The sequence below is a fragment of the Alligator mississippiensis genome, chromosome 3 (assembly GCF_030867095.1).
Source record: "Alligator mississippiensis isolate rAllMis1 chromosome 3, rAllMis1, whole genome shotgun sequence".
Taxonomy (NCBI): domain Eukaryota; kingdom Metazoa; phylum Chordata; order Crocodylia; family Alligatoridae; genus Alligator; species Alligator mississippiensis.
In genome coordinates, this window is record NC_081826.1 from 80,750,185 (window position 1) to 80,768,957 (window position 18,773).

General features: G+C 44.9%; 1 protein-coding gene across 2 annotated transcripts in view; it reads left to right on the forward strand.

Annotated features, from left to right (window-relative positions):
- The window catches only part of LOC102569514 (ras-related protein Rab-10), a 50,157-nt gene extending 36,847 nt beyond the window's left edge, over positions 1–13,310 (forward strand). The window contains exons 5-6 of one of the 2 annotated variants that reach the window (XM_059724138.1): positions 1,437–1,538; positions 8,254–11,417. In XM_059724138.1, the coding sequence (XP_059580121.1) occupies positions 1,437–1,538; positions 8,254–8,268 (117 nt within the window). In that variant the 3' untranslated portion in view covers positions 8,269–11,417. Of the gene's footprint in view, positions 1–1,436; positions 1,539–8,253; positions 11,418–13,158 lie in introns of those variants that run through there. The other variant, XM_006278254.4, reaches the window with a different exon arrangement.
- Positions 13,311–18,773: the final 5,463 nt, after the last annotated feature.

Genomic DNA, 18,773 nt, shown 5'->3' on the forward strand with positions numbered 1-18,773 from the left:
CAATTATGACCATGTACAGGTGTTATGTTACTTGCTTTTCCTGTCTTTAGGCATTTGATTTTAAAGAGGAATTTCCTAAGAGCAATATGAAAAAGCCAAACATGGCATGCGGCATTATGAATATTTCAAACAGTAGTATATTTGATTATACATTGAGGTGATCTTTGTTTTTAATTCCTTTGCTAGGAACCTACTATATTTAGTATACAGAAGACGTATACAATGGGGTTAAAGTTTAGCTTGGGGAAAGATATTGGCAATATATCTTTGTTGTATGTGGAATGAAAGTGCCTAATTTGCTTGAAGTTGCTGTATTGCCCACAAGAATAACAACAAGCCTTTCCCAATGGTAAACTTCCATCATAAATATAATTCAGCTGAAAATGGGTGGGCGTACTTTCTTTGTTAATCTGTTTCAGCTGTAGTCAGTGGGTGAGAAAATACTTATGGAACACACATTTTCAATTCTTACATCTTATTCATAACTATAGATTGGGTTCTGTGTTTCATGTGGTTTTAAAACAAGTCAAATGTTTGTCTATCCCTATGAACTCTAAGTACCAAACTACAAATCCTGGGAAGTTATCCACCTGGGTACCTGTATTCAAACTAAATAGGACCAGTATTCATATAAAACTCTTCCTGCCACTTCATGCATACACATTCCAAACTGATTCCCATTCACAGTCCCTCAAAATCTTGCTGGTTTCCAGAGACTCTGATATTTCCTCTTTCCTTTAAGAACTGGTTTGTATTTGGCTTGTATTACCATTGTTCATAGGCAGCTGATCTCCTTAAGTTTCTTCCAAGACAGTTTGTTTTTCAAGTAGTACTGCAGCATCTAAAACAGTTAATTGGACTCAGTCTCAGTCTGGAGTCTTTCCTTGCATAAAAAAATATCTGAAGAAACCTTTCTAGGTGCCCTCTTTATTCTAAAATTAGCTTTGCATTGTAACCAACCTTTTCCAGAATGTTTTGTTTTTTGCCATCTATACCTTTTTGCAGGTATTGAATTCTGCAGGTCTTAATATGTATATTAATTTTTTCCTGCATATTTCAAACAGTTTCCTCCAAAATATGAAAGATATACTCCATTGTCTGTTTAAATGAAAAATTAGACCAAACCCAATAAACTTTCAGCCTATAGAATGTGTGTGAAAACCCATGTCAGGAAAGCCATCCTTGCAAGTATAATGTAAACAGAATATTGTAAGGACTTCTTAAAATTAGTAAATTAAGGATGAATGTCATTTTTTCCCTACTGAACTGGTATGCACTAAATTAAAGAATATGTACTATATTAAAAATTGTAGGACTCTCCTTTCTATATTTAAGCTGACAGCATTGGGAAGTTACCTTAATAAATGTTTCATGTTTTATAAATAGTATTTTACATGTGAAAGTGCGTTCTTCCCTTGCCTTCTTTTGTTTTTCAGCTTGCTTGGGAACATGGAATACCGTTTTTTGAGACCAGTGCTAAAGACAACATAAACATTGAGGATGCATTTTCATTGTTGGCTACAGAGATACTGAACAAGGTAGGTTCATTTTTCAAATGATGAGGCAAAAGGAGGATTATCATGGCCATATTCTATGGACAGTAAGCTGCAGAGATAGAGTGGTATGTACCACCACTGCACCATGGAACTGTCAGGTGTTTTGTACCCTAGCACAGAGGAAGTTTGAGACAGGGTTTTTGGTACACCGGCCACACACGTTTCTGCAGAGGAAGGGGCAGCAGTCACAAAGTAGTTCCATTGCTACTCTGTGACACAGAGGGGGTCTCCTTGTCTGCATATCTCCATACCATACTGCAGAGCCTGAGAAAAGAGACCATACACCGATGGAAGGAGTGGTCTCTATGTTTAGTTAGCGAATTTGTGATTCAAAATTCCTAAAATTAGTAGATTGAGGATGAATGATTTACAGTGATATTGACAGAGAAGAAAAGGAAATCTGTTTTTGAAATTGCAAGGACATGAGCTAATTAGCAATGGGATCAATATAGATACAGTCTGACTCCATGTCTGTCTCACCCTCAAGGATGTGTCAATGCAAAGGTACCTACTACTGTATAACAGAGACTAAACACTAGAGAAACTACTGTTACTTAGCTAAGAAAACATTTTCTATCAAGATTTATTTTTAGATAGTAAAGTATTACTGTAGACATTAAGGCTAGGGACAGACATTCAAAAAGCCTGAGCCTGAATTGATTCAGTCTTTGCAGGTTACTCTAACCTGCAGAGAGTGAACCAGTTTGCAAATAGATAGACGTTCGGCACATTCCTGCAGTGGCTCAAGCTAGAAGCCCAGGGACGCTAGAGCAGCCCTCCCTTCCACAGGGAAGCTGAGCTGAGGAGGGTAGGGTGTGGCCAGGCCCTGGCATGCCTGCCCCCGTGGCTTCCTGAAAGCCAGGAGCAATCTGGGCGCATAGGACTGCTTGGCCCCAGAGGGGAACTCATCCTCCTTCTCCTCCCTGGCCCCCACTGCTGCGGAGCTGGGAGGGGGGTCCTGTTTGGTGCTGGGGGGACTCTTCTCCCTCCTCCTTCCCCCCTTGCAGTGGGATGGGGAGGGGTGTCTGCAAGGCTGCCTGGCCCCAGAGGAGGACTCTTTCCTCTGCTTCTCCCCCATCACTGCGTGGTGGGGAGGGGGCGCTCTATGGGATGCTGCCCAGCTCCAGAGGGGGACTCTTCCCCCCACTCCTCCCTCCCAGGGCAGGGGAAGTTCTGTTCCATGATGAGGGGAACTCTTCCCCCTCCTCCTTCTACCCCACAGAGGGGCAGTTGGAACATGGAGCTCAGCTGGGCAGGGTGAGCGGTGTGAGGGATGGGGTAGTGTAGGGAGCCCCACACACTCCCCCCATGGTGTGCAGCCCCCACTGCCTGACAGCAGCAGCAGGCAGGGAGGTCAGGGTGCTCGTGCATGGTGCAGGTACAGCTCCAGCCAGCGCTGCAGGGGGGGAAGGAGCAGAGCCTGCCTTATCTCTGCGACTCTGCTCCCTGAGACTCAGTTTGCACCAAAGGAAGCCCTGCACTGAAGCTAGCTGCTTCTCCCACTCCCCGCTGTGCAGGTCCCACACTCTGCCAGGAATGGAGGGAGCCCACCCCTGCTTCCCCACAGAGTCCAGCATGGAGCTTCCACTCTGTGAGTGTGGAGCTGCAGGCGCAATGTAGAGCCACAGGGATAGAAGCAGCTGGACAGGCTGCGCGGGGCTGCACTCCTCACCTCCAGCACAGCACTGGCTGCCTCTGTTGTGGCTCCACGCCACACCGGCAGCTCCTCTCTCACAGAGGGGGAGCCCTGCACTGGACTCTGTGGAGAAGCAGGGGGCAGTGCTCCTTCCACTCCCAGCAGAGTGCTGGACCTGCACAGCGGGGAGTGGGGGAAGCAGCTGGCTCCAGTGTGAGGCTTCCCATGCTTCAGGCTCAGGGAGGCTCCATTCCCTCCCACCGCGCATTGCTGGCCAGAGCCGCGCCTGCTCCAGGCACAAGCACCCTGACCTCCCCGCCTGCTGCTGCTGCCAGGCAGTGGGGACTGCACACCATGGGGGGAGTGTGTGGAGGTCCTTACACTCTCCACCCTCCCTCACACTCCAGACACCTACACACTGCTCAGCTGAGCTCTGCACTGCCGCTGCCCCCCTGGGGGGAGGAGGAGGAGGAAGATTTATCTCCAGCATGGAACAGAGCCTCCCTCTGCCCCCACCCACTCTGAGGCCAGGCAGCATTACATGAACACCCCCCCCCCCCCCAGCGGCGGGGGGGGGAAGGGGAGGAGGAGGAAGAGTTCCCATCCAGAGCCTCACAGAGTACCCCTCCCCACCCTGGGAGGAGGAGGAGGGGGAAGAGTCCTCCCCCAGCATAGAACAGGGCCCCCCTTCCAACCCTACAGGACAACCTACCCAGCATGGCCCCATTAAGATGAAGGGGCAGGGAAAAAGGGTTAATTCCTCCCTCCATCCCTTCCTTGAAGTCAGGGTTTGCCAGCTCCAGGGGCTACCGCTGCAGTCCCCTCTTCTCTGCTCCCCAACGGACAGGCTGACCCTGGCTGTGTCGGGGAAGAGGGGAAGGAGTGAAGAATTAACACCCTCCCTTCCCACTTTGCTGTAACGGGTCCATGCCGGCCAGTGTCTCTGCTAGGGCCGGTCCCTGCTCCAGCTAGAGAGCAGAGGGGCGGGGGCAGCCCTGCGGCTGGAGCAGACAGCCCTGCCCAGACCAGAGAGCATGCCAGAATGCTGGGGGAGTCTGGTTTATCTTAAATCAGCAAGTGGTCTGGGACAGACATTGCATAAACCAGTTTGAGCCAAATCACTTAAGTCTGATACTACATTCAACCAAGTTTATCTTAAACCAGTTTTGGACATTTTGAAACTGGTTTATGTGCACTGAACATCTGTTCTGTTACAAGTTTAAACCAGTTTCTGATCACATAAACTGATTTATGTGCATTGTCTGTCCCTAGCCTAATAGATGTTCTTCCTCAATGTATTTTTATTGCCATTCATCATCAATATTAGTTAGATAAAACTAGTCTTCTATTCAGAATAAGCTTGAAGCCATGATAAAGACAAATGAATAGAATTACTGACAAAGTTTGAAGTTGCAGCATTTTGATTTAAATGGCCATAGTGGGGAGTTATACTAATCAGTTCAGGGTCAAACTGCTTGTAAACCAGAGACAAATGCAATCTTACAACAATGAAAAGTGAATATGGTTGCTTTTTATGGAAAAAATGTACTTATTTAGATGAACCGGTGTCTCTTATGAAAATTCATCCTAGTAGTCTAAGTGTTAACAAATGCCATCCTTATCAGAAACATTAATAGTAAACCCCTTAAGTAGGTTTACTCTAATTACCTTGTAACTAAGGAATAGAATTAGCATTTACAGCAGGAATTTGTACCACAAAAAGATATTGTTGTCTACTAAGCAGTAGACCTGTTTGCTGTCACTAAGAAATATAAATGACCAGAAAACTATACTTGTCTGGATTCACTAGGAAACTTATAGCATATCAATTCTAAACATCCTAAAGGGAAGGTAGAACAGGTTTTTTTTCTAGAAACCTTTATTCAAATGTATTTTGGCTCTCAGTAAAATGATTATGATAGTTTCAATCCAGTTAATCCAGGATCTTTATCTGTGAACAAATGCACAATTAGGAAAAGTAGTCATCAGCTTTAGAAGTACAAGTCCAGCATAAGATAGGGTAGATAACTGACATTAATTTGCAGAGGTGGTGGTAAAAGTTTTCTTGTCTCCTATTCATAGTTCTACCTGGCTTTGAATTACTTTATTTTATAAAAGCTAAAATATATTCCAGAATAAGCATTTTTGTGTTTAATTTGATTATGTAATGGCAGTGATGTTAAGTCAGGAATTCAAAACGATTTGTACATTAATTCGGTAATTCTTTATCATTTTCATTGCAAAGGAATACTTATTGACGGCCATTTCTCCCATCTATATTCCTGCTGAATGGGTGCTGCTTTTGTATTTTGCTTTCAGTTGTGCAGCACACAGTAGAAATCTTGTATACTTTCTTTGTTAAGTGATGGAAGAGTCCTTTAGGCAGTATTCAAATAGCATTGAGAAGCCTGAAAACCTGATCATATTTTATCAGACAAAGTGCTGTAGTACTGCTGGGAGAAGAACGATGAATGCAAAAGATCCTATAAATAGCCATTATCTTCTATGAATAAAGCACAATAAGGGTGAAAATTACAAAATAATAACTGTGAATATAACTAGCTACAAAGGCAAGTGCATATTAAGATAATATTCTGCATACCATGTGTTGTGGTAGAATCTGAGAGATAAGGCTGCAACATGTTATCGTGACATTTAAGTATCTCTGTGACAGGTTACCCACTTTTGTATTATTCTGTGTGACTAATATATTCATTCACCTTTCAGATTTTCAGATTCATATTTTGTATGCCGTAAATATACAGTTAAACCCTGAGCATATTAAGAAAGCTATATGTGAGACCATGTCACTTTGACTAGACCTGTGTGAAGGCAGGAAGTGTGTGCAAGTGTAAAATGTTTGTGAGATGGTCTCATCCTTTCTGGAGTTGCTTCAAATCACTGGTTATCAGGCCCTTCTTTAGGTTATTTTGGTCAGCGGTTTGCCATCTTCCAGTGAATTTTTTTCTTGATTTAAAACATAGTTTCCTTGCCCTGAGTTCATTTTTTTTCCCTGCTGAACCACTAAAACAGTTTACCATAAAATTTAAAAAACTGCCTTAGAGTTTTGCTATCATTTTTTGTTTAAATAAAATCACTTGCTTCATTATGAAACTGTGAAACCTGGATATATCACTCAGATTTTAACTTCCTCCATCTCTGTTAATGTTTCAGAGAAGTGAAAATCTAGTCAGCAAGGTGTCATCCACCATCTATGAATAATGGCATGATAGATGGCAATTGAAACTATACCCTGGGGATCCATGTATGAGGGACAGTATTATATCTACAAGAGGAAAACTTTTATTTGCTGATTGTAAAAGAAGATAAAGACAGTCATTGTTGTGGCCCAATAGCCTTCCTATTGTACAGATCTCTTTTGGTCAGAGTGGAAAGGGCTGGGCTTATTTGCCTCTTTCCCAGATAGAGGACACTCCCTTTAAGGAATTCTTTAGGGAAGCTATAAGGCCATGTTTTCAGCAAATGGATCAAGTGTTAAGAGTGGATGTAGACAGCTATGGAGAAAGAGGGACCCACTTTCAGGTGCACAACAAGTTGTAATGGTCCTACACAACTAAAATGTTTCTACTTATTCTTTATTACAATCTAATCACTCCTTATTTACCTTACCTTAACTTACTAACTTCCAATACAGATATGAAACACTTCTGCTAATCGGGTCAGGGGGAGGCTGGGATTTTCAGAGGCACAGGGCTTCTTGGAACTCTAAAACTGAAGCAGTTTATGATTTGGAGAAGGATTCTCAGATTAGAGCCAACATTGAAATGTTTCAGACTTAAAATTTGAATAAGCGTACGTTACTTTTTCAACATTGTTCTTGCTATACTTTCTAATATGCAAGAGAGGATCTCAGGCTTTGAACCTGGGCTGTCCAGCTAGAGGAATGAATGTGCTGTCCAGGGCACCTACCTGGCCTGTGCCCCACTATTGCTCTGGTTGCTGTTGCAGCCAAGATCTCTAGGCTTTCTTTCCCTTGCTCAGCTTTCTTTTCCAGCTCCCACCCCATGGGGTGGGACAACACAGGCCACAGTGCCAGGGATGCTCATGGTGTGGTACAGCAAGTGAGCTGAGGTAGGAGCCATCTATGGGCACAGTGTGGGGGGGCAGGGGAGGATGCAGCTCAGGGGCCTGTGGCTTGCACTAGTGTGGCCCATGGGGTGTGCAGGCCCCCCCCGGTGAAGCCCCTACAATGTGCAGCCCTCAGCCACTTAGCATTTGGACAGCCCTAGTTTAAACCATGGCAGAAAGTTATTTTATTTCATAATCTGTTACATCTTCCCTTGTACCTTGTCGTTATTGGAGAAGGGGAGTACAAACACACAACACCATCAGATAATCAAAACTTCATATAGACTTTTCAGTTGTGTATTAAATTGGGAAAAGCATTCTACAATAAGTGCTCAGTCCTTCAGATCATACTTATGTGAGTAACCAGTGAAGACATCAACTCAGTCAGCTACTCACATGAGTAAAAGCTGTAGTAGGGTCAGGCCATAATTTTGAGAATTATAAGTCTGTGTTATTACTATCCAAACAGCTATTAGTAATTGACTTCATATTATTTAAAAAATGTTTCATGTAAATTGACACCTGTATTTGTAGCTCATCAAGTATTCCAGAGGTTTGCAAAAGCATGTTAACAAATAACAATACTATTTTATTTATTCAGAAATCTTCAGAGTCTGGATTCAGATATGCCTAAACCTGCTCATTAATAGATGACAGTTGTTACATAACACTGCTCATGGTTACCAATGAACTGTTTGCAATTGTGAATCACATTTAAAAAAAGAACCAATATTTAGAAACCAACTCAGCACGCAGTTAGTATATGGTTATTTGCATGCTATCAAATGTTGCTCAGTTTTATTGCTGAAGATTGTGCGGGCCGGGAGCGGTCCGAGGCCCTCGGGGGTTTTTTCTCGCGTGGCGGGCTGTGGCCAGCAGCCCGGACATGCCGGGTCGGGGAAGACAGGCGGCACACTAGAATTAGGCACGGACGCTTAGTGGTTGATTTAAGATTGTTTACTTACACCGTAGATGGTCGCGGTGTAGGCTGGAAAGATTTCCAGGAAAAGCTTCGCTTAAGTCCCAGTTTCAAAGGACTCAGACCCGGGTAGAGCTCTGGATTCACTCACATGAAGTTTGCTAGGCTCCGTGGAACTTGCACGCAGGGAAAAGGGGTTCGTCGAAGGATTGCGCTCGGTGACGAGGAGAGGCTAGAGGCTGATCAGACCCCTATAGCCTTCTTAAGGTACATGCACTGGGTCCGATAGGCTCCGCAGCGCTTAAAGATCTTCACGAGACGTGAAGTTCTCCTCCTCCTGATAGTCGTGGAGTCCTCCAACTTGGGCAGAAACCACTCAAGCCTCTTATACGGCTAGCAAGCCAATCACTAGCCGCCACGTGGGAATAATTTAGAACTGGCCAATAGTGGGACACAAATTTGAATATGAATGGCGGGAACTCCTTGCAACGTGCATCTCCTTTCTACAGCTCAGAAATGCACCCTGCAAAGAAAGCTACGAGTGGCGGGAAATAATTCAGCAGTGCCGAAGCACACACAAACAAAAATCACATCCTCGGGTTGTGACAAAGATAACTATTCCTTCCCAGACAGCTTTTTCAAGAATATTATGAGTCTCTATTTCAGCATAGTCTCTGTTGGATTTTGGTATCTTTATTTTTTCCAAGTGACAGAAAGAGAGAAACTGTGCCCAACAAAATAATACCAGGAGCAGCTGCCATTTTTGGAAGCATAGTAGTAACTACTCTGTTCTGTATTCCCCAGAAAAGTGGTTAATCATCAAAACAACTTCATATGATACTAAGGGGATGGGATCTGTTTAACTGAACAAAGAACATAGAAAATCCAACTTGATGTTTCCACCCAAAAGTTTTTCTTTACTGATGGTGGGAATAATGTGTCAAACCTAACACTTGGATGTAATTCGGTTTATGCAATGCTATGATTGGATATGATCAGAACTCTTATTAATAATTTAATAAATACTTATTTTATATAATGAAATATGAAAGATTATGAATTCAGAATGTGTTAATATTATTACATTTAACTTTACCCCCAAAATAATGTTAAAAGAATTTTAAGTTTGACAAGTCAGGCATTCAGAAAAAGCAAATGACAGAGTTAAGGTCATCTATGCACCAGTAATTTGATCCCTTTGTTTGTAGTTATTATGATGTTCACTTCAGTTGTATGACCATATACTATTTTCCATAATCTCCCTGCACCTTCTTCAGTGCATGGGATGGAAAGTGCCTGTGGAATGAGCAACTCTGCTGTATTTTTTTTATTGCCAGTCATTCAGATGTCATGCATTATAAGCTTCACTCCATCCAAACCCCATACTAGTTAAAGAATTATTTCATTCCTGGTCTTTTCTGTGGTGTTTTGATTGTAATCTCTTAAATCTTAATAAATATTAGTCAAAGTATTTTAGCACTCCTGTCACGTGACGAGGCATTATCTCCATTTTATGCATGGGGAACAAAGGCATAGAGATTAAATAAAAAAAATTAAGTCTTGGGCCTCTGTGTGTGTGTAATATAACACCCACAAACATGCACACATGTACACTTGATATACTCAGAGCAGAGGCGCCTCATTTGGAGATGCGAGTGTTCAGCACTTCTAAAAATCAGACCCCAGGTATTGCAAGTTGAATGTTAAATCAGAAACATGGGATGGCTCTGAAAGCTTCTGTTTATGTAATTTACCCAGTAATGCTTTTGAGCAGAGATTAGAATCCAGTTTGCCAGTCATTTATTGCCATAAACATGATACAACCCTTTAACTTCAAGCAGCTCAGTGCCATATTCACCACACACTTTCTCCTTTCTGTAGAAAATGAACAGGGATCTTTCAGTGGCTTAATTTTCTGAATCTCTATGGTTCATTCCATTCTATCCATTACACTGTCATTTGGAAAAGGTAGTATTTGATCATGAGTTTTTTTTCCCCCAGAGAGAAGGCCAGTGTTGAAAGAAAGCCCACTTAATTTATAACTGCGATAATGGATGTTCCACGCCATTCTTTTTTTCGGTACTGAGTGTAAAACTTCTTTGTATTCTTTTATATATTTCATAATCTGTTCTCGTGGGACAATTTTAGCTCTAAGCCAGATTGTCTTCGCAAACAACAAGGCACCAATTTGTGGTTTTTCCCTTTTAATCCATTTTTTAAAATATAATTATTTTCTCATTCCATAGCATCATTTCACAATTTGCCATTAAAAATGTGGTATGTTTTTCCTCAAGGCTTTCATGTTTGACAATAATGCAAATATCTCCTAAAATTCAGTAAAGACACAGGAAATCTTCCTGTAACCTAAAATGAGAATAAATTGGAATAATCTTATTTTTTTATGCATATCTGAGTTTACTTGCTACTAAGTAATTTTTAACTTGGGAAAACAACTTATTTTTTTCAAACATTGTTCTAGGACATAGAAGAACAATTTTACCTGAAATGTCTGTGTTTCCTAAAATTCCCTGAAACTTTAAAAAAAAAGTTTCCTTAGACAAACTAATTTTTATATTGTGAAATCTATTTTCATACTCTTTCATACTTCCCAATTTTGCCATTCAATTATCCTGTATAGTGTAAGAAATGTTAATTTTTCAGTCATCTTATGATTTATTTCATTGGATGCCAGAAAAACTACCCTCTTCAGGAAGATGACCACTAAAATGGATTAAGTAGGCAGATAACTCTTTTGGCAGCTTATCCCCATAGTGTACCATGTGTGTTTGTGTGTGCACATGTGCACACCCACACATGTGCATGTGCATGTGCCTGCTGTTATTGCTAAGTTGAGAGAGGAATATGGTGAATCCAGTTAACTGTATGTATTTCCCTGTCTATCATTAGTAGCTTGATAAACCTACCAAGCAAAAAAAGACTAGAAAGCAGAGAATTTTCAGCCTTTTTTTAATGTCTCCGTGCTGTCCCAGTTTCTGAACTCATTCTGGGATTCAGTGTCCAGCTTCTCTGAAGCTTGAAGTTGAGGTGTTTGCTAGCAGTACACTGCATAGCTGGTTTTGATTTTTCTTTTTAGTGTTATTAGCCCAATTCAGTTTACCTGATTGCCTCAAGGATGGGCAGTGGATGAAAACCGTTGTGATGTGATATTTATCTTTTTACAAATAGTAAATAAATATGTTACTGTTTTGAAATGCTATTTTGATGGTTTTATTGTTATTAAGACTGAATTAATTATAATCAGCCATGTGAATGTATGTATATTTTGAGATGTTTTTGTTTAAAAAGAATTGTCAAGCAGAATTATTTAACAGTAGTGAATTTGTCATAATAATTCACTTTCTTCTTAACCAATCAAGAGATTGATTCTTTTTTTTAAGGGAGCTGAGCACCTGCATCTCCCACTGTTGTCAACTGGATCTCTTCAGGCTCAAAACATCTGAAAACCAATCCCTAAACATGTTTATTTCACTTACGGGAATATGAGTTTAGGAGCTTTGATGCCCCTAGCCAAAGTCACCATAGGGAGCAAATGGTACTCCAAATTCATTGCAGCCCCCTGCATTTCAAGGAGATATATTCCTGAGTAAGGGCAAGGTGATTTTCACACTGCTGATCTTTTACAGTGCTTTTACCACTTTAAGTTACTCTTTACGATCCTCAGGAGCTCAGGGGATATTACTGAACTGGCACATCCCTGGCTGCCCCAGCCCACCTGCAGTACACTACCCCAGCAGCAGTATGCATGCGCCTTCTGCTTCTGGAAGCTTTCTTTTGAGCTTTCTACCAGTGGGAGGTAGAACTAGGTGAAACTAGTCTAGTTTCTTAAAGATGAGGGAATTTATAATACTTCCCATTATTGTACATGAAAGTCCTGGCAATTCAGATAACTGATTTTTATGAGTTTATTTATTTTTTGCTATCAAATATGGAAAGTATTGGTAGAATTTGCACCTTGGAACCTTTGAAGATTCAGATTCTAGAGCATAAAATCCCTTCTTACTTTGGCTAAGAAACAAAAATGAATATGGATTATTGTGCACATCATAAAACTATCATATCGGTCATTGGGTGCATCTACACAAGATGTTGACTGCACAATAGCTCGATACTACTGCACAGTAGCGTCTCATGGCAAAAACTGTGACGCAATGCTACTGCACAGTCAGTCACGAAAAATACATTTGGTGCTACTGTGCAGTAACTCAGGTTACTGCACATTTATTTAGTACTTGTTTATACAAGTATTAAATAAATGCACAGTAATGACTGCACAGTAGCGTCTCATGTAGATGTGCCCACTGATGCCATAAATCTGATGCTTAGTTAAATTCACAGCTGACACAAGGGCTAAATTCAGATGGAACCATGCTAGCTGGGAAAAAATTGAACAAAGAATTTCCTCCATGACCATTGCATCTACACAAGACTGGGTGCTGACACTATACCATGGCCTTACCTTTACATGCCTTCTCTTATAGGCTTTGCCTGCAATTTTTTATATATAAGAATAAAGCTTTATTTATGCTTGTAGTCTATGGGATCACCTACATGAATTTGAACAATTTGGGTAAGTAAAGTTTTACATTAGCTCATATGATTTGCAGTGTCAGCTCAGAAGACAAAATTTCCCACTTTTCAATGTTCAGTACACAGGAAAGATATTAATGAAGTACATCACTTCCTTGTGCATCTGACTTGCCCTTTGTATTAGAAAGCTCCATGAAAAAGTGTGCTGAGCCTTATTGGACTTTTCAGCACTACAGATATATTCACTGACAGAATCAAGTATTATCTAAAATAAAAATATATAAAAAAATAAAGGCTTCCGTATGGCTCTGCATATGTATAACTTTCAGGCGTTCATATTATTAGAGTATTTATATTATTACACAATTGCACTGGTCTAAATTATATGCTTGCTTTAATTTATTTTGCAGAAAACCTATGTATTGCATGACTTCGATGTGGTAGATCTAAACGGAAGTAAGAAAAAGCGTACTTGCTGCAAACAATGAAATTTCACCTCCACTTCTCTTGGTTCAGAAAATATTAACTACTGTAAGAAAATAAACAAAGACGTTAAAATGAATCTGATAGTCTGAAATGCATTATTTAGAGATCCCCTAAATTTAGGTGATCTCACTGTACAAACCTTGCTATCAAAAGTATTGAAACTTAGCCACTGTACTGTATATACATGAATAATATACTTTATAATTTAATTTCTTTCCATATTTTTAAATTGAAATTAGATCTCCTTTTGTATTTACAACCCTTCATTATGTGACAGCTGGATTGTTCTTGTACATGAGGAGTGTACATGATTGGTTTTTAGTGTATAATCCTCCTCTACCTGAAGTCAAAGTCTACTCATAGCTCTTTTCTTTCTTTCTTTCTTTCTTTCTTTCTTTCTTTCTTTCTTTCTTTCTTTCTTTCTTTCTTTCCCACCTCATCAGACTCTTGATACAATGAGCACCATAAGAAGGACCCCTACTGACTTAAGAGACCACTTCAGAAAATTCCCAAGGCTTCCAATATAATTTGATTTGAGCCTAGGTTGGATACCACCTCATTAGATGCCTAGTTCTTTAGGTGGTCACTAAACCTACTTTCCTGGATGGTTTTGATTTTAGTTCTTTTTTCCAGTTTAAAGACTTCATATTGTTCTGTAATGCCAATGAGCAGTAAAGCAGAACAGAAGTAACTGTGAGGACTGAGCAAGAAAAGAAGAAGCACAGAGTCCAGCTAGACTACAAGTTTACACTAGTGTTTTTATATCTGTTTTGTATACTGATGTAAATTATACCAGGATCTGAAGCAGGCAGAGATAAATTTTCCCGAAGAGCTGCATGCAATAGAGGGCAATTATAGGTTGTTTACTTTGAACAAGAAGCTACTTTAGATTAAATTGAACAGACAACACCTATGTAATTTACACTGGTGTAATTTTAACCTTGATTTCTGTCATGGCAGAATTATCTCAGTGAAGGAGATTAATCTGTCTGCTCCTTTTTTATACCAGTTTAAAGATCTATTATGTAAGTTTAAATGTGTCATCTGTCAAGGCCCATATATAATATGTATATGTTACACCAACTTACTTTGAAATGGAGAGAAAAAGAGATGTTAATAATTACATGTTCTTATATAAATGTAATTCTAAATACTGTGTGTAGTATAGCCACCGGCCACTTGTTCATTTCAGTTGTATTAAAACGTGGGACTGCTAATGTGTAAAATTAAATAAAGTCTTCATCACATTTCATATGAAAACCTACTCAAATTTCTACATCAAAACAGGGAAATCTATTCAGTAATCAATATCTAATTGATAAGAGCAGCAGGGTCAGCACCACCTGCCTGCTGCATGCTGCCAGCAGCCTGCGATTTGTCTGCAGTGCTGTGAGGCATAGGCTCTGCTGTGTGACTGCCAGTCCTATGCTGTGCCCCTGTGCTAGGCACTGCTGGCAGCTGCCCAGGGCTGGCAACACCGGGACAGCCGTGTGGGGCCCCAGAGACCTGGTATGGGACCCAGCATGGCCTCATCCTCACCATCCAGGCCTAGCACCATCTGCATACTGACGCCCGTGCCCTCCACCCACGGCCCCAACTGGAGCCAAGAGAAGACTGGTGACCTCATGGCACTCTGGGGCAAGGCAGAGGTACTGTGCCAATTTGAGCAGGGTGGGAGCTCCAACACCCACATTTATGAGGCCCTGTCGGGTGGGATGCAGGAGTGAGGGCATGACCGGTCAGCATGGCAGTGCTACATAAAGGTTAAGGCCTTGTGGGCACAGTGGGTCACCTTGACCAACTACAATTGTCAGTCTGGCTGTGCCCACAAGACCATGCCCTTTATGTGGCGACTGACCAGTATTTTGGGGCCCTGGGACTCAGGCCACAACCATGCAGTGTATACCAGCACAGGCAGCCTGGCCGAGCCCCCACCCCACCCTGGCCCGTCCAGTGACACATCACTGGAGGAGGGACCCTTGGGCATGCAGCATCTCATCCCGCCCAGCTCCCCAGCTGCAGCCTCCGCCAGCAGCTTGGGGAGCCCTGGCCAGTACCTGCCTCAATAGCTGCACAGCCCCAGACCCCACCACGAGGAACAGCCAACCATGTCACCGCCAGCTGTCAGCAATGCCAGCTCCTCCCTGGCAGGGCCCGTAGCCAGGCACCTGCAAGCCACGCCATGTGCACTGTGGACACCAGGTGCAGCCAAACACCTTCGCCTGCTGGGAAGACTGTGTTGAGCCAGTAGCCGTGCCAGACACAGACACATGGTAAGCCCCATACTGGGGGGAGGGCTCTCCCCACCCTGGCCCCTGCCCCGTCTCCCTGCCTGGCCTGCCTGCACTCCCCTGGCCCTGGGTTACCCCCCACAGCACACAGAGAGGCAGGACACACTGCAAAACTTTGAGCAGCCTATGCCTCTGCAGTTGGGCAGGCACAGGCCTCTCAACCCATGGAACGTGTCAATACAGGCAGCGATGTCCTCCTCGGCAGCAGGGGGCAAGGACATGTAGCGCTGCCACGTATAGCTCTTCAGGTGGCAGTGGAGGTTGCGGGGCAACCCGGGCTTGCCCCCCATACTGTCATAGCTCAGGGTCCCAAACCAGGAGTGCAGGTGTACCTGGGGCACCATGAGGATCAGGAGTGGCAGGGCACAAACAGCACACAGCAGGGGCACACACAACAGGGGGCTGACTCCGGGACACCTTCCCAGAGAGGCCCCCTGCAGGGAGGATGGGTGCAGCCAACTCCTTGTCCCAGTTATACAGGAGCCCCACACCCCCCAAACCTGGGCACCATTGGGTCTTGGACACTGTCCTGGGCCTGGTGGTCTCGTTTGTGCCCGCCACTCCCCAGGCCCCGTACCTAGCCCCGCAGGCCTCCTCGCAGATGCCCACTGCCCTGCAGCAGGCCCCCTCGTGGGCCTGGGAGGAGGTCCTCCATCACCTCCAGCTGGCAGGAGCTTCAGGCCCAGCTCCCACCCCGGATCTGCCTCCACCCAACCCCCTGCCCCCCTTGCCTGGGCCCAGGCCAGCTGCTTGCCCTGGCTCCTTGCGGGGGCGTGAAGCCAGAGCAGCCAGCAGCAGGGACAGGACCCTATACCAGCCCTGCTGGCCACAGACAGCCCTTGGCAGAGGGGGAGCTGCCTGTGCCAGAGGACCAGTAGCTGCCATTGCCCCAGGGCGAGCTCTCCACCTCCTTCACATGCTGTGTTGTGTGCACCTGTGGGGTAACAGCCTGAGTCCAGGGTGCTGGCTGCCTGCCCCCGGGCTCTGCCCCCTAGATGTCCCCCACCCCATGGCCCCCCATTCTGGGACACCAACTCCCCCCCACTTTTTATATAGTTTTCACTGGGAAGAGGGTTTTTTACTGTTGGTGAGTAGGATGGGTAGTGGTAGGGCTCTGTTGTTGGAGAGGGAAGGAGGATGGGGCTCTGTGTTGGGGGAGGGGGCTCTGTATGTTGAGGGGAGGGATGGGGTGTGTGATGCAAGGGGAATAAAGATTTCTACTTTGGACACGTGTCTGCCATGAGAGCGGTGCCGGGGTTGGGCAGGGGGTAGGAGGTGTGTGGGTGGCAGGGCAGATGGGCTAGAGCAGGGAGTGCTGGAGGAGGTGCTCACTAGAGCCTCCCGCACCTGGTGCTCTGGGCCCCACTGGCAGGTGCGTGGCTGTCCTGGTGCCTCAGCAGGGGGGACCCATCACTGTCACTGTCACCGCAGGTGGTGCTCCCACTGCCAGGCATCCTCCACCTAGGCCTCACAGAGCAGCTCTCCCTGCACCTCGTATATGTTATGCAGCACATAAGCTGTGATGATGACCCAGGGGAGGTTCCCCTCAGCAACCTCAAGGTGGGCAGAGAGGGAGTGCCGGCAGCCCTTGAGGTGGCTGAAGGCACACTCAACCAGGGCTCAGGTCTGGCCCAGGCAGTGATTAAGGTGGGCCTGGTGAGGTCCAGGTGGCCAGTATAGGGCCATACCAGCCAGGACAGGAGTGGGTAGGCAGGGTCACTGATGAGCAGGGTGGGACCACGACAGTGCCCAGCTGCAGGTGCAGCACCCCCAGCATGAAGTGCCTGCTCTCCACCAGTCCCGCCAGGCCAGAGTTACAAAAGATGTGGGCGTTGTGCATGCTGCCCGCCCAGGCAGTGCTCACATGGGTGAATGTGCCCCGGTGGTCCACAATGGCCTGCAGGACCGTGAAGTGAAATCCTCTGTGGCTGTAATACAGGTAGTCTCCATGGGGTGGGCAAGTGATGGATGTGGGTCCCATCCTGGGCCCTGATACACTGGCAGGATCCCAGTGCATAGAACCCTGCCACCATTGCCAGGGGGATGTGGAGGCAGAGCATGGTCTGCCCCAGCACATCCTGGAGGGCTCCACACACCTCCAGGACAGCCTCCCTCACACACCTCCAGGTGGCCTTGCCCACACCAAACAGGTGCCCCACATACCGGAGGCTGGTAGGTGTGGCCAGCTTCAGCAGTGTGAGGGCCATTCAGGTGCATGCTGATGTCCTCCTGCTCCAGGTGGGGCTGGAGCTGCTGAAGCAGGTCCCCAAAGGTGGCCCGGGTCAGCCAGAATGTGTCCAGAATGTGTCCGTGTTCATTGTCCCAGGTCTGCTGGACAAGGTGCAGCTACCTATGCTGGCTGGTGCCACAGGCCCAAAAGCTGCAGGGCTGGAGCTCTAGGAGGATGACAGCAGCCTTGGCAGTGGCATCTGGAGCCCCTTGTTGGCATCCGTGGTGGCAGCAGATGTGTGGTAGCAGTGGTGGCGCTGGGACAGTGCACTGTAGACAGGTAGGTGGTTGCTGGTTGTTGGGGAACTGAGCAGGGTGAGACGGCCATGGACCAGGTGGCGGTTGGTGCAGCAGGCCAGCAGCGCAGGGGCAGTGGCCAGCAGGATCGCAGGACGTTGGTCATCACTACCAGGGTCAGGGGCTGGAGCAGCCATACCATATGGAGGCAGAGTGGGCATGAACAAAACTGTCATGTGCTGAAAGAAACAGGCCAGGGAACAGAGAGCAGGCCTGGCTTTTAAAGATGACTGCTGGGTGGCAGCCAGAGCCTGCAGCCTGGAACCTGGAGCTTGCCCCAGTGGTGGCAGGGATGCGTTGCAGAGCTGCAGGGAACTGGCAGCAAATTTTAACCCTTATCCTCACGTATGTTGACATCTACCCAAAAACCCTTACTCTGGAGTATTTTACTGCAGAGTAATTCTAGGCTGTAGTAAATGCATGTGTAGGTGCATCCACTAAGGGCTAAATTTGGTTCATCACTTGAAATACTTTCTCAGAATGTTTTCAGCATCTTAACCAGTATTTAGAACATTGAACTTCCCATTTTTTTGGATTCTTTCCCACCGTGTTGTCCTTTCTCAGTTATGGTCCGGAATCTGGCATTTGGCCACTCACATTAAGGAGGTGCAATACTTTAGTTCCCTGGCACAGCAGGAATTTGCAAGGTGCAAAGTTCTGTTGCCCCTGGCAAACTAGGTCAGCAGTCTAGTATAGAAGTGGGATGGGCAGGGCCCAGCTTC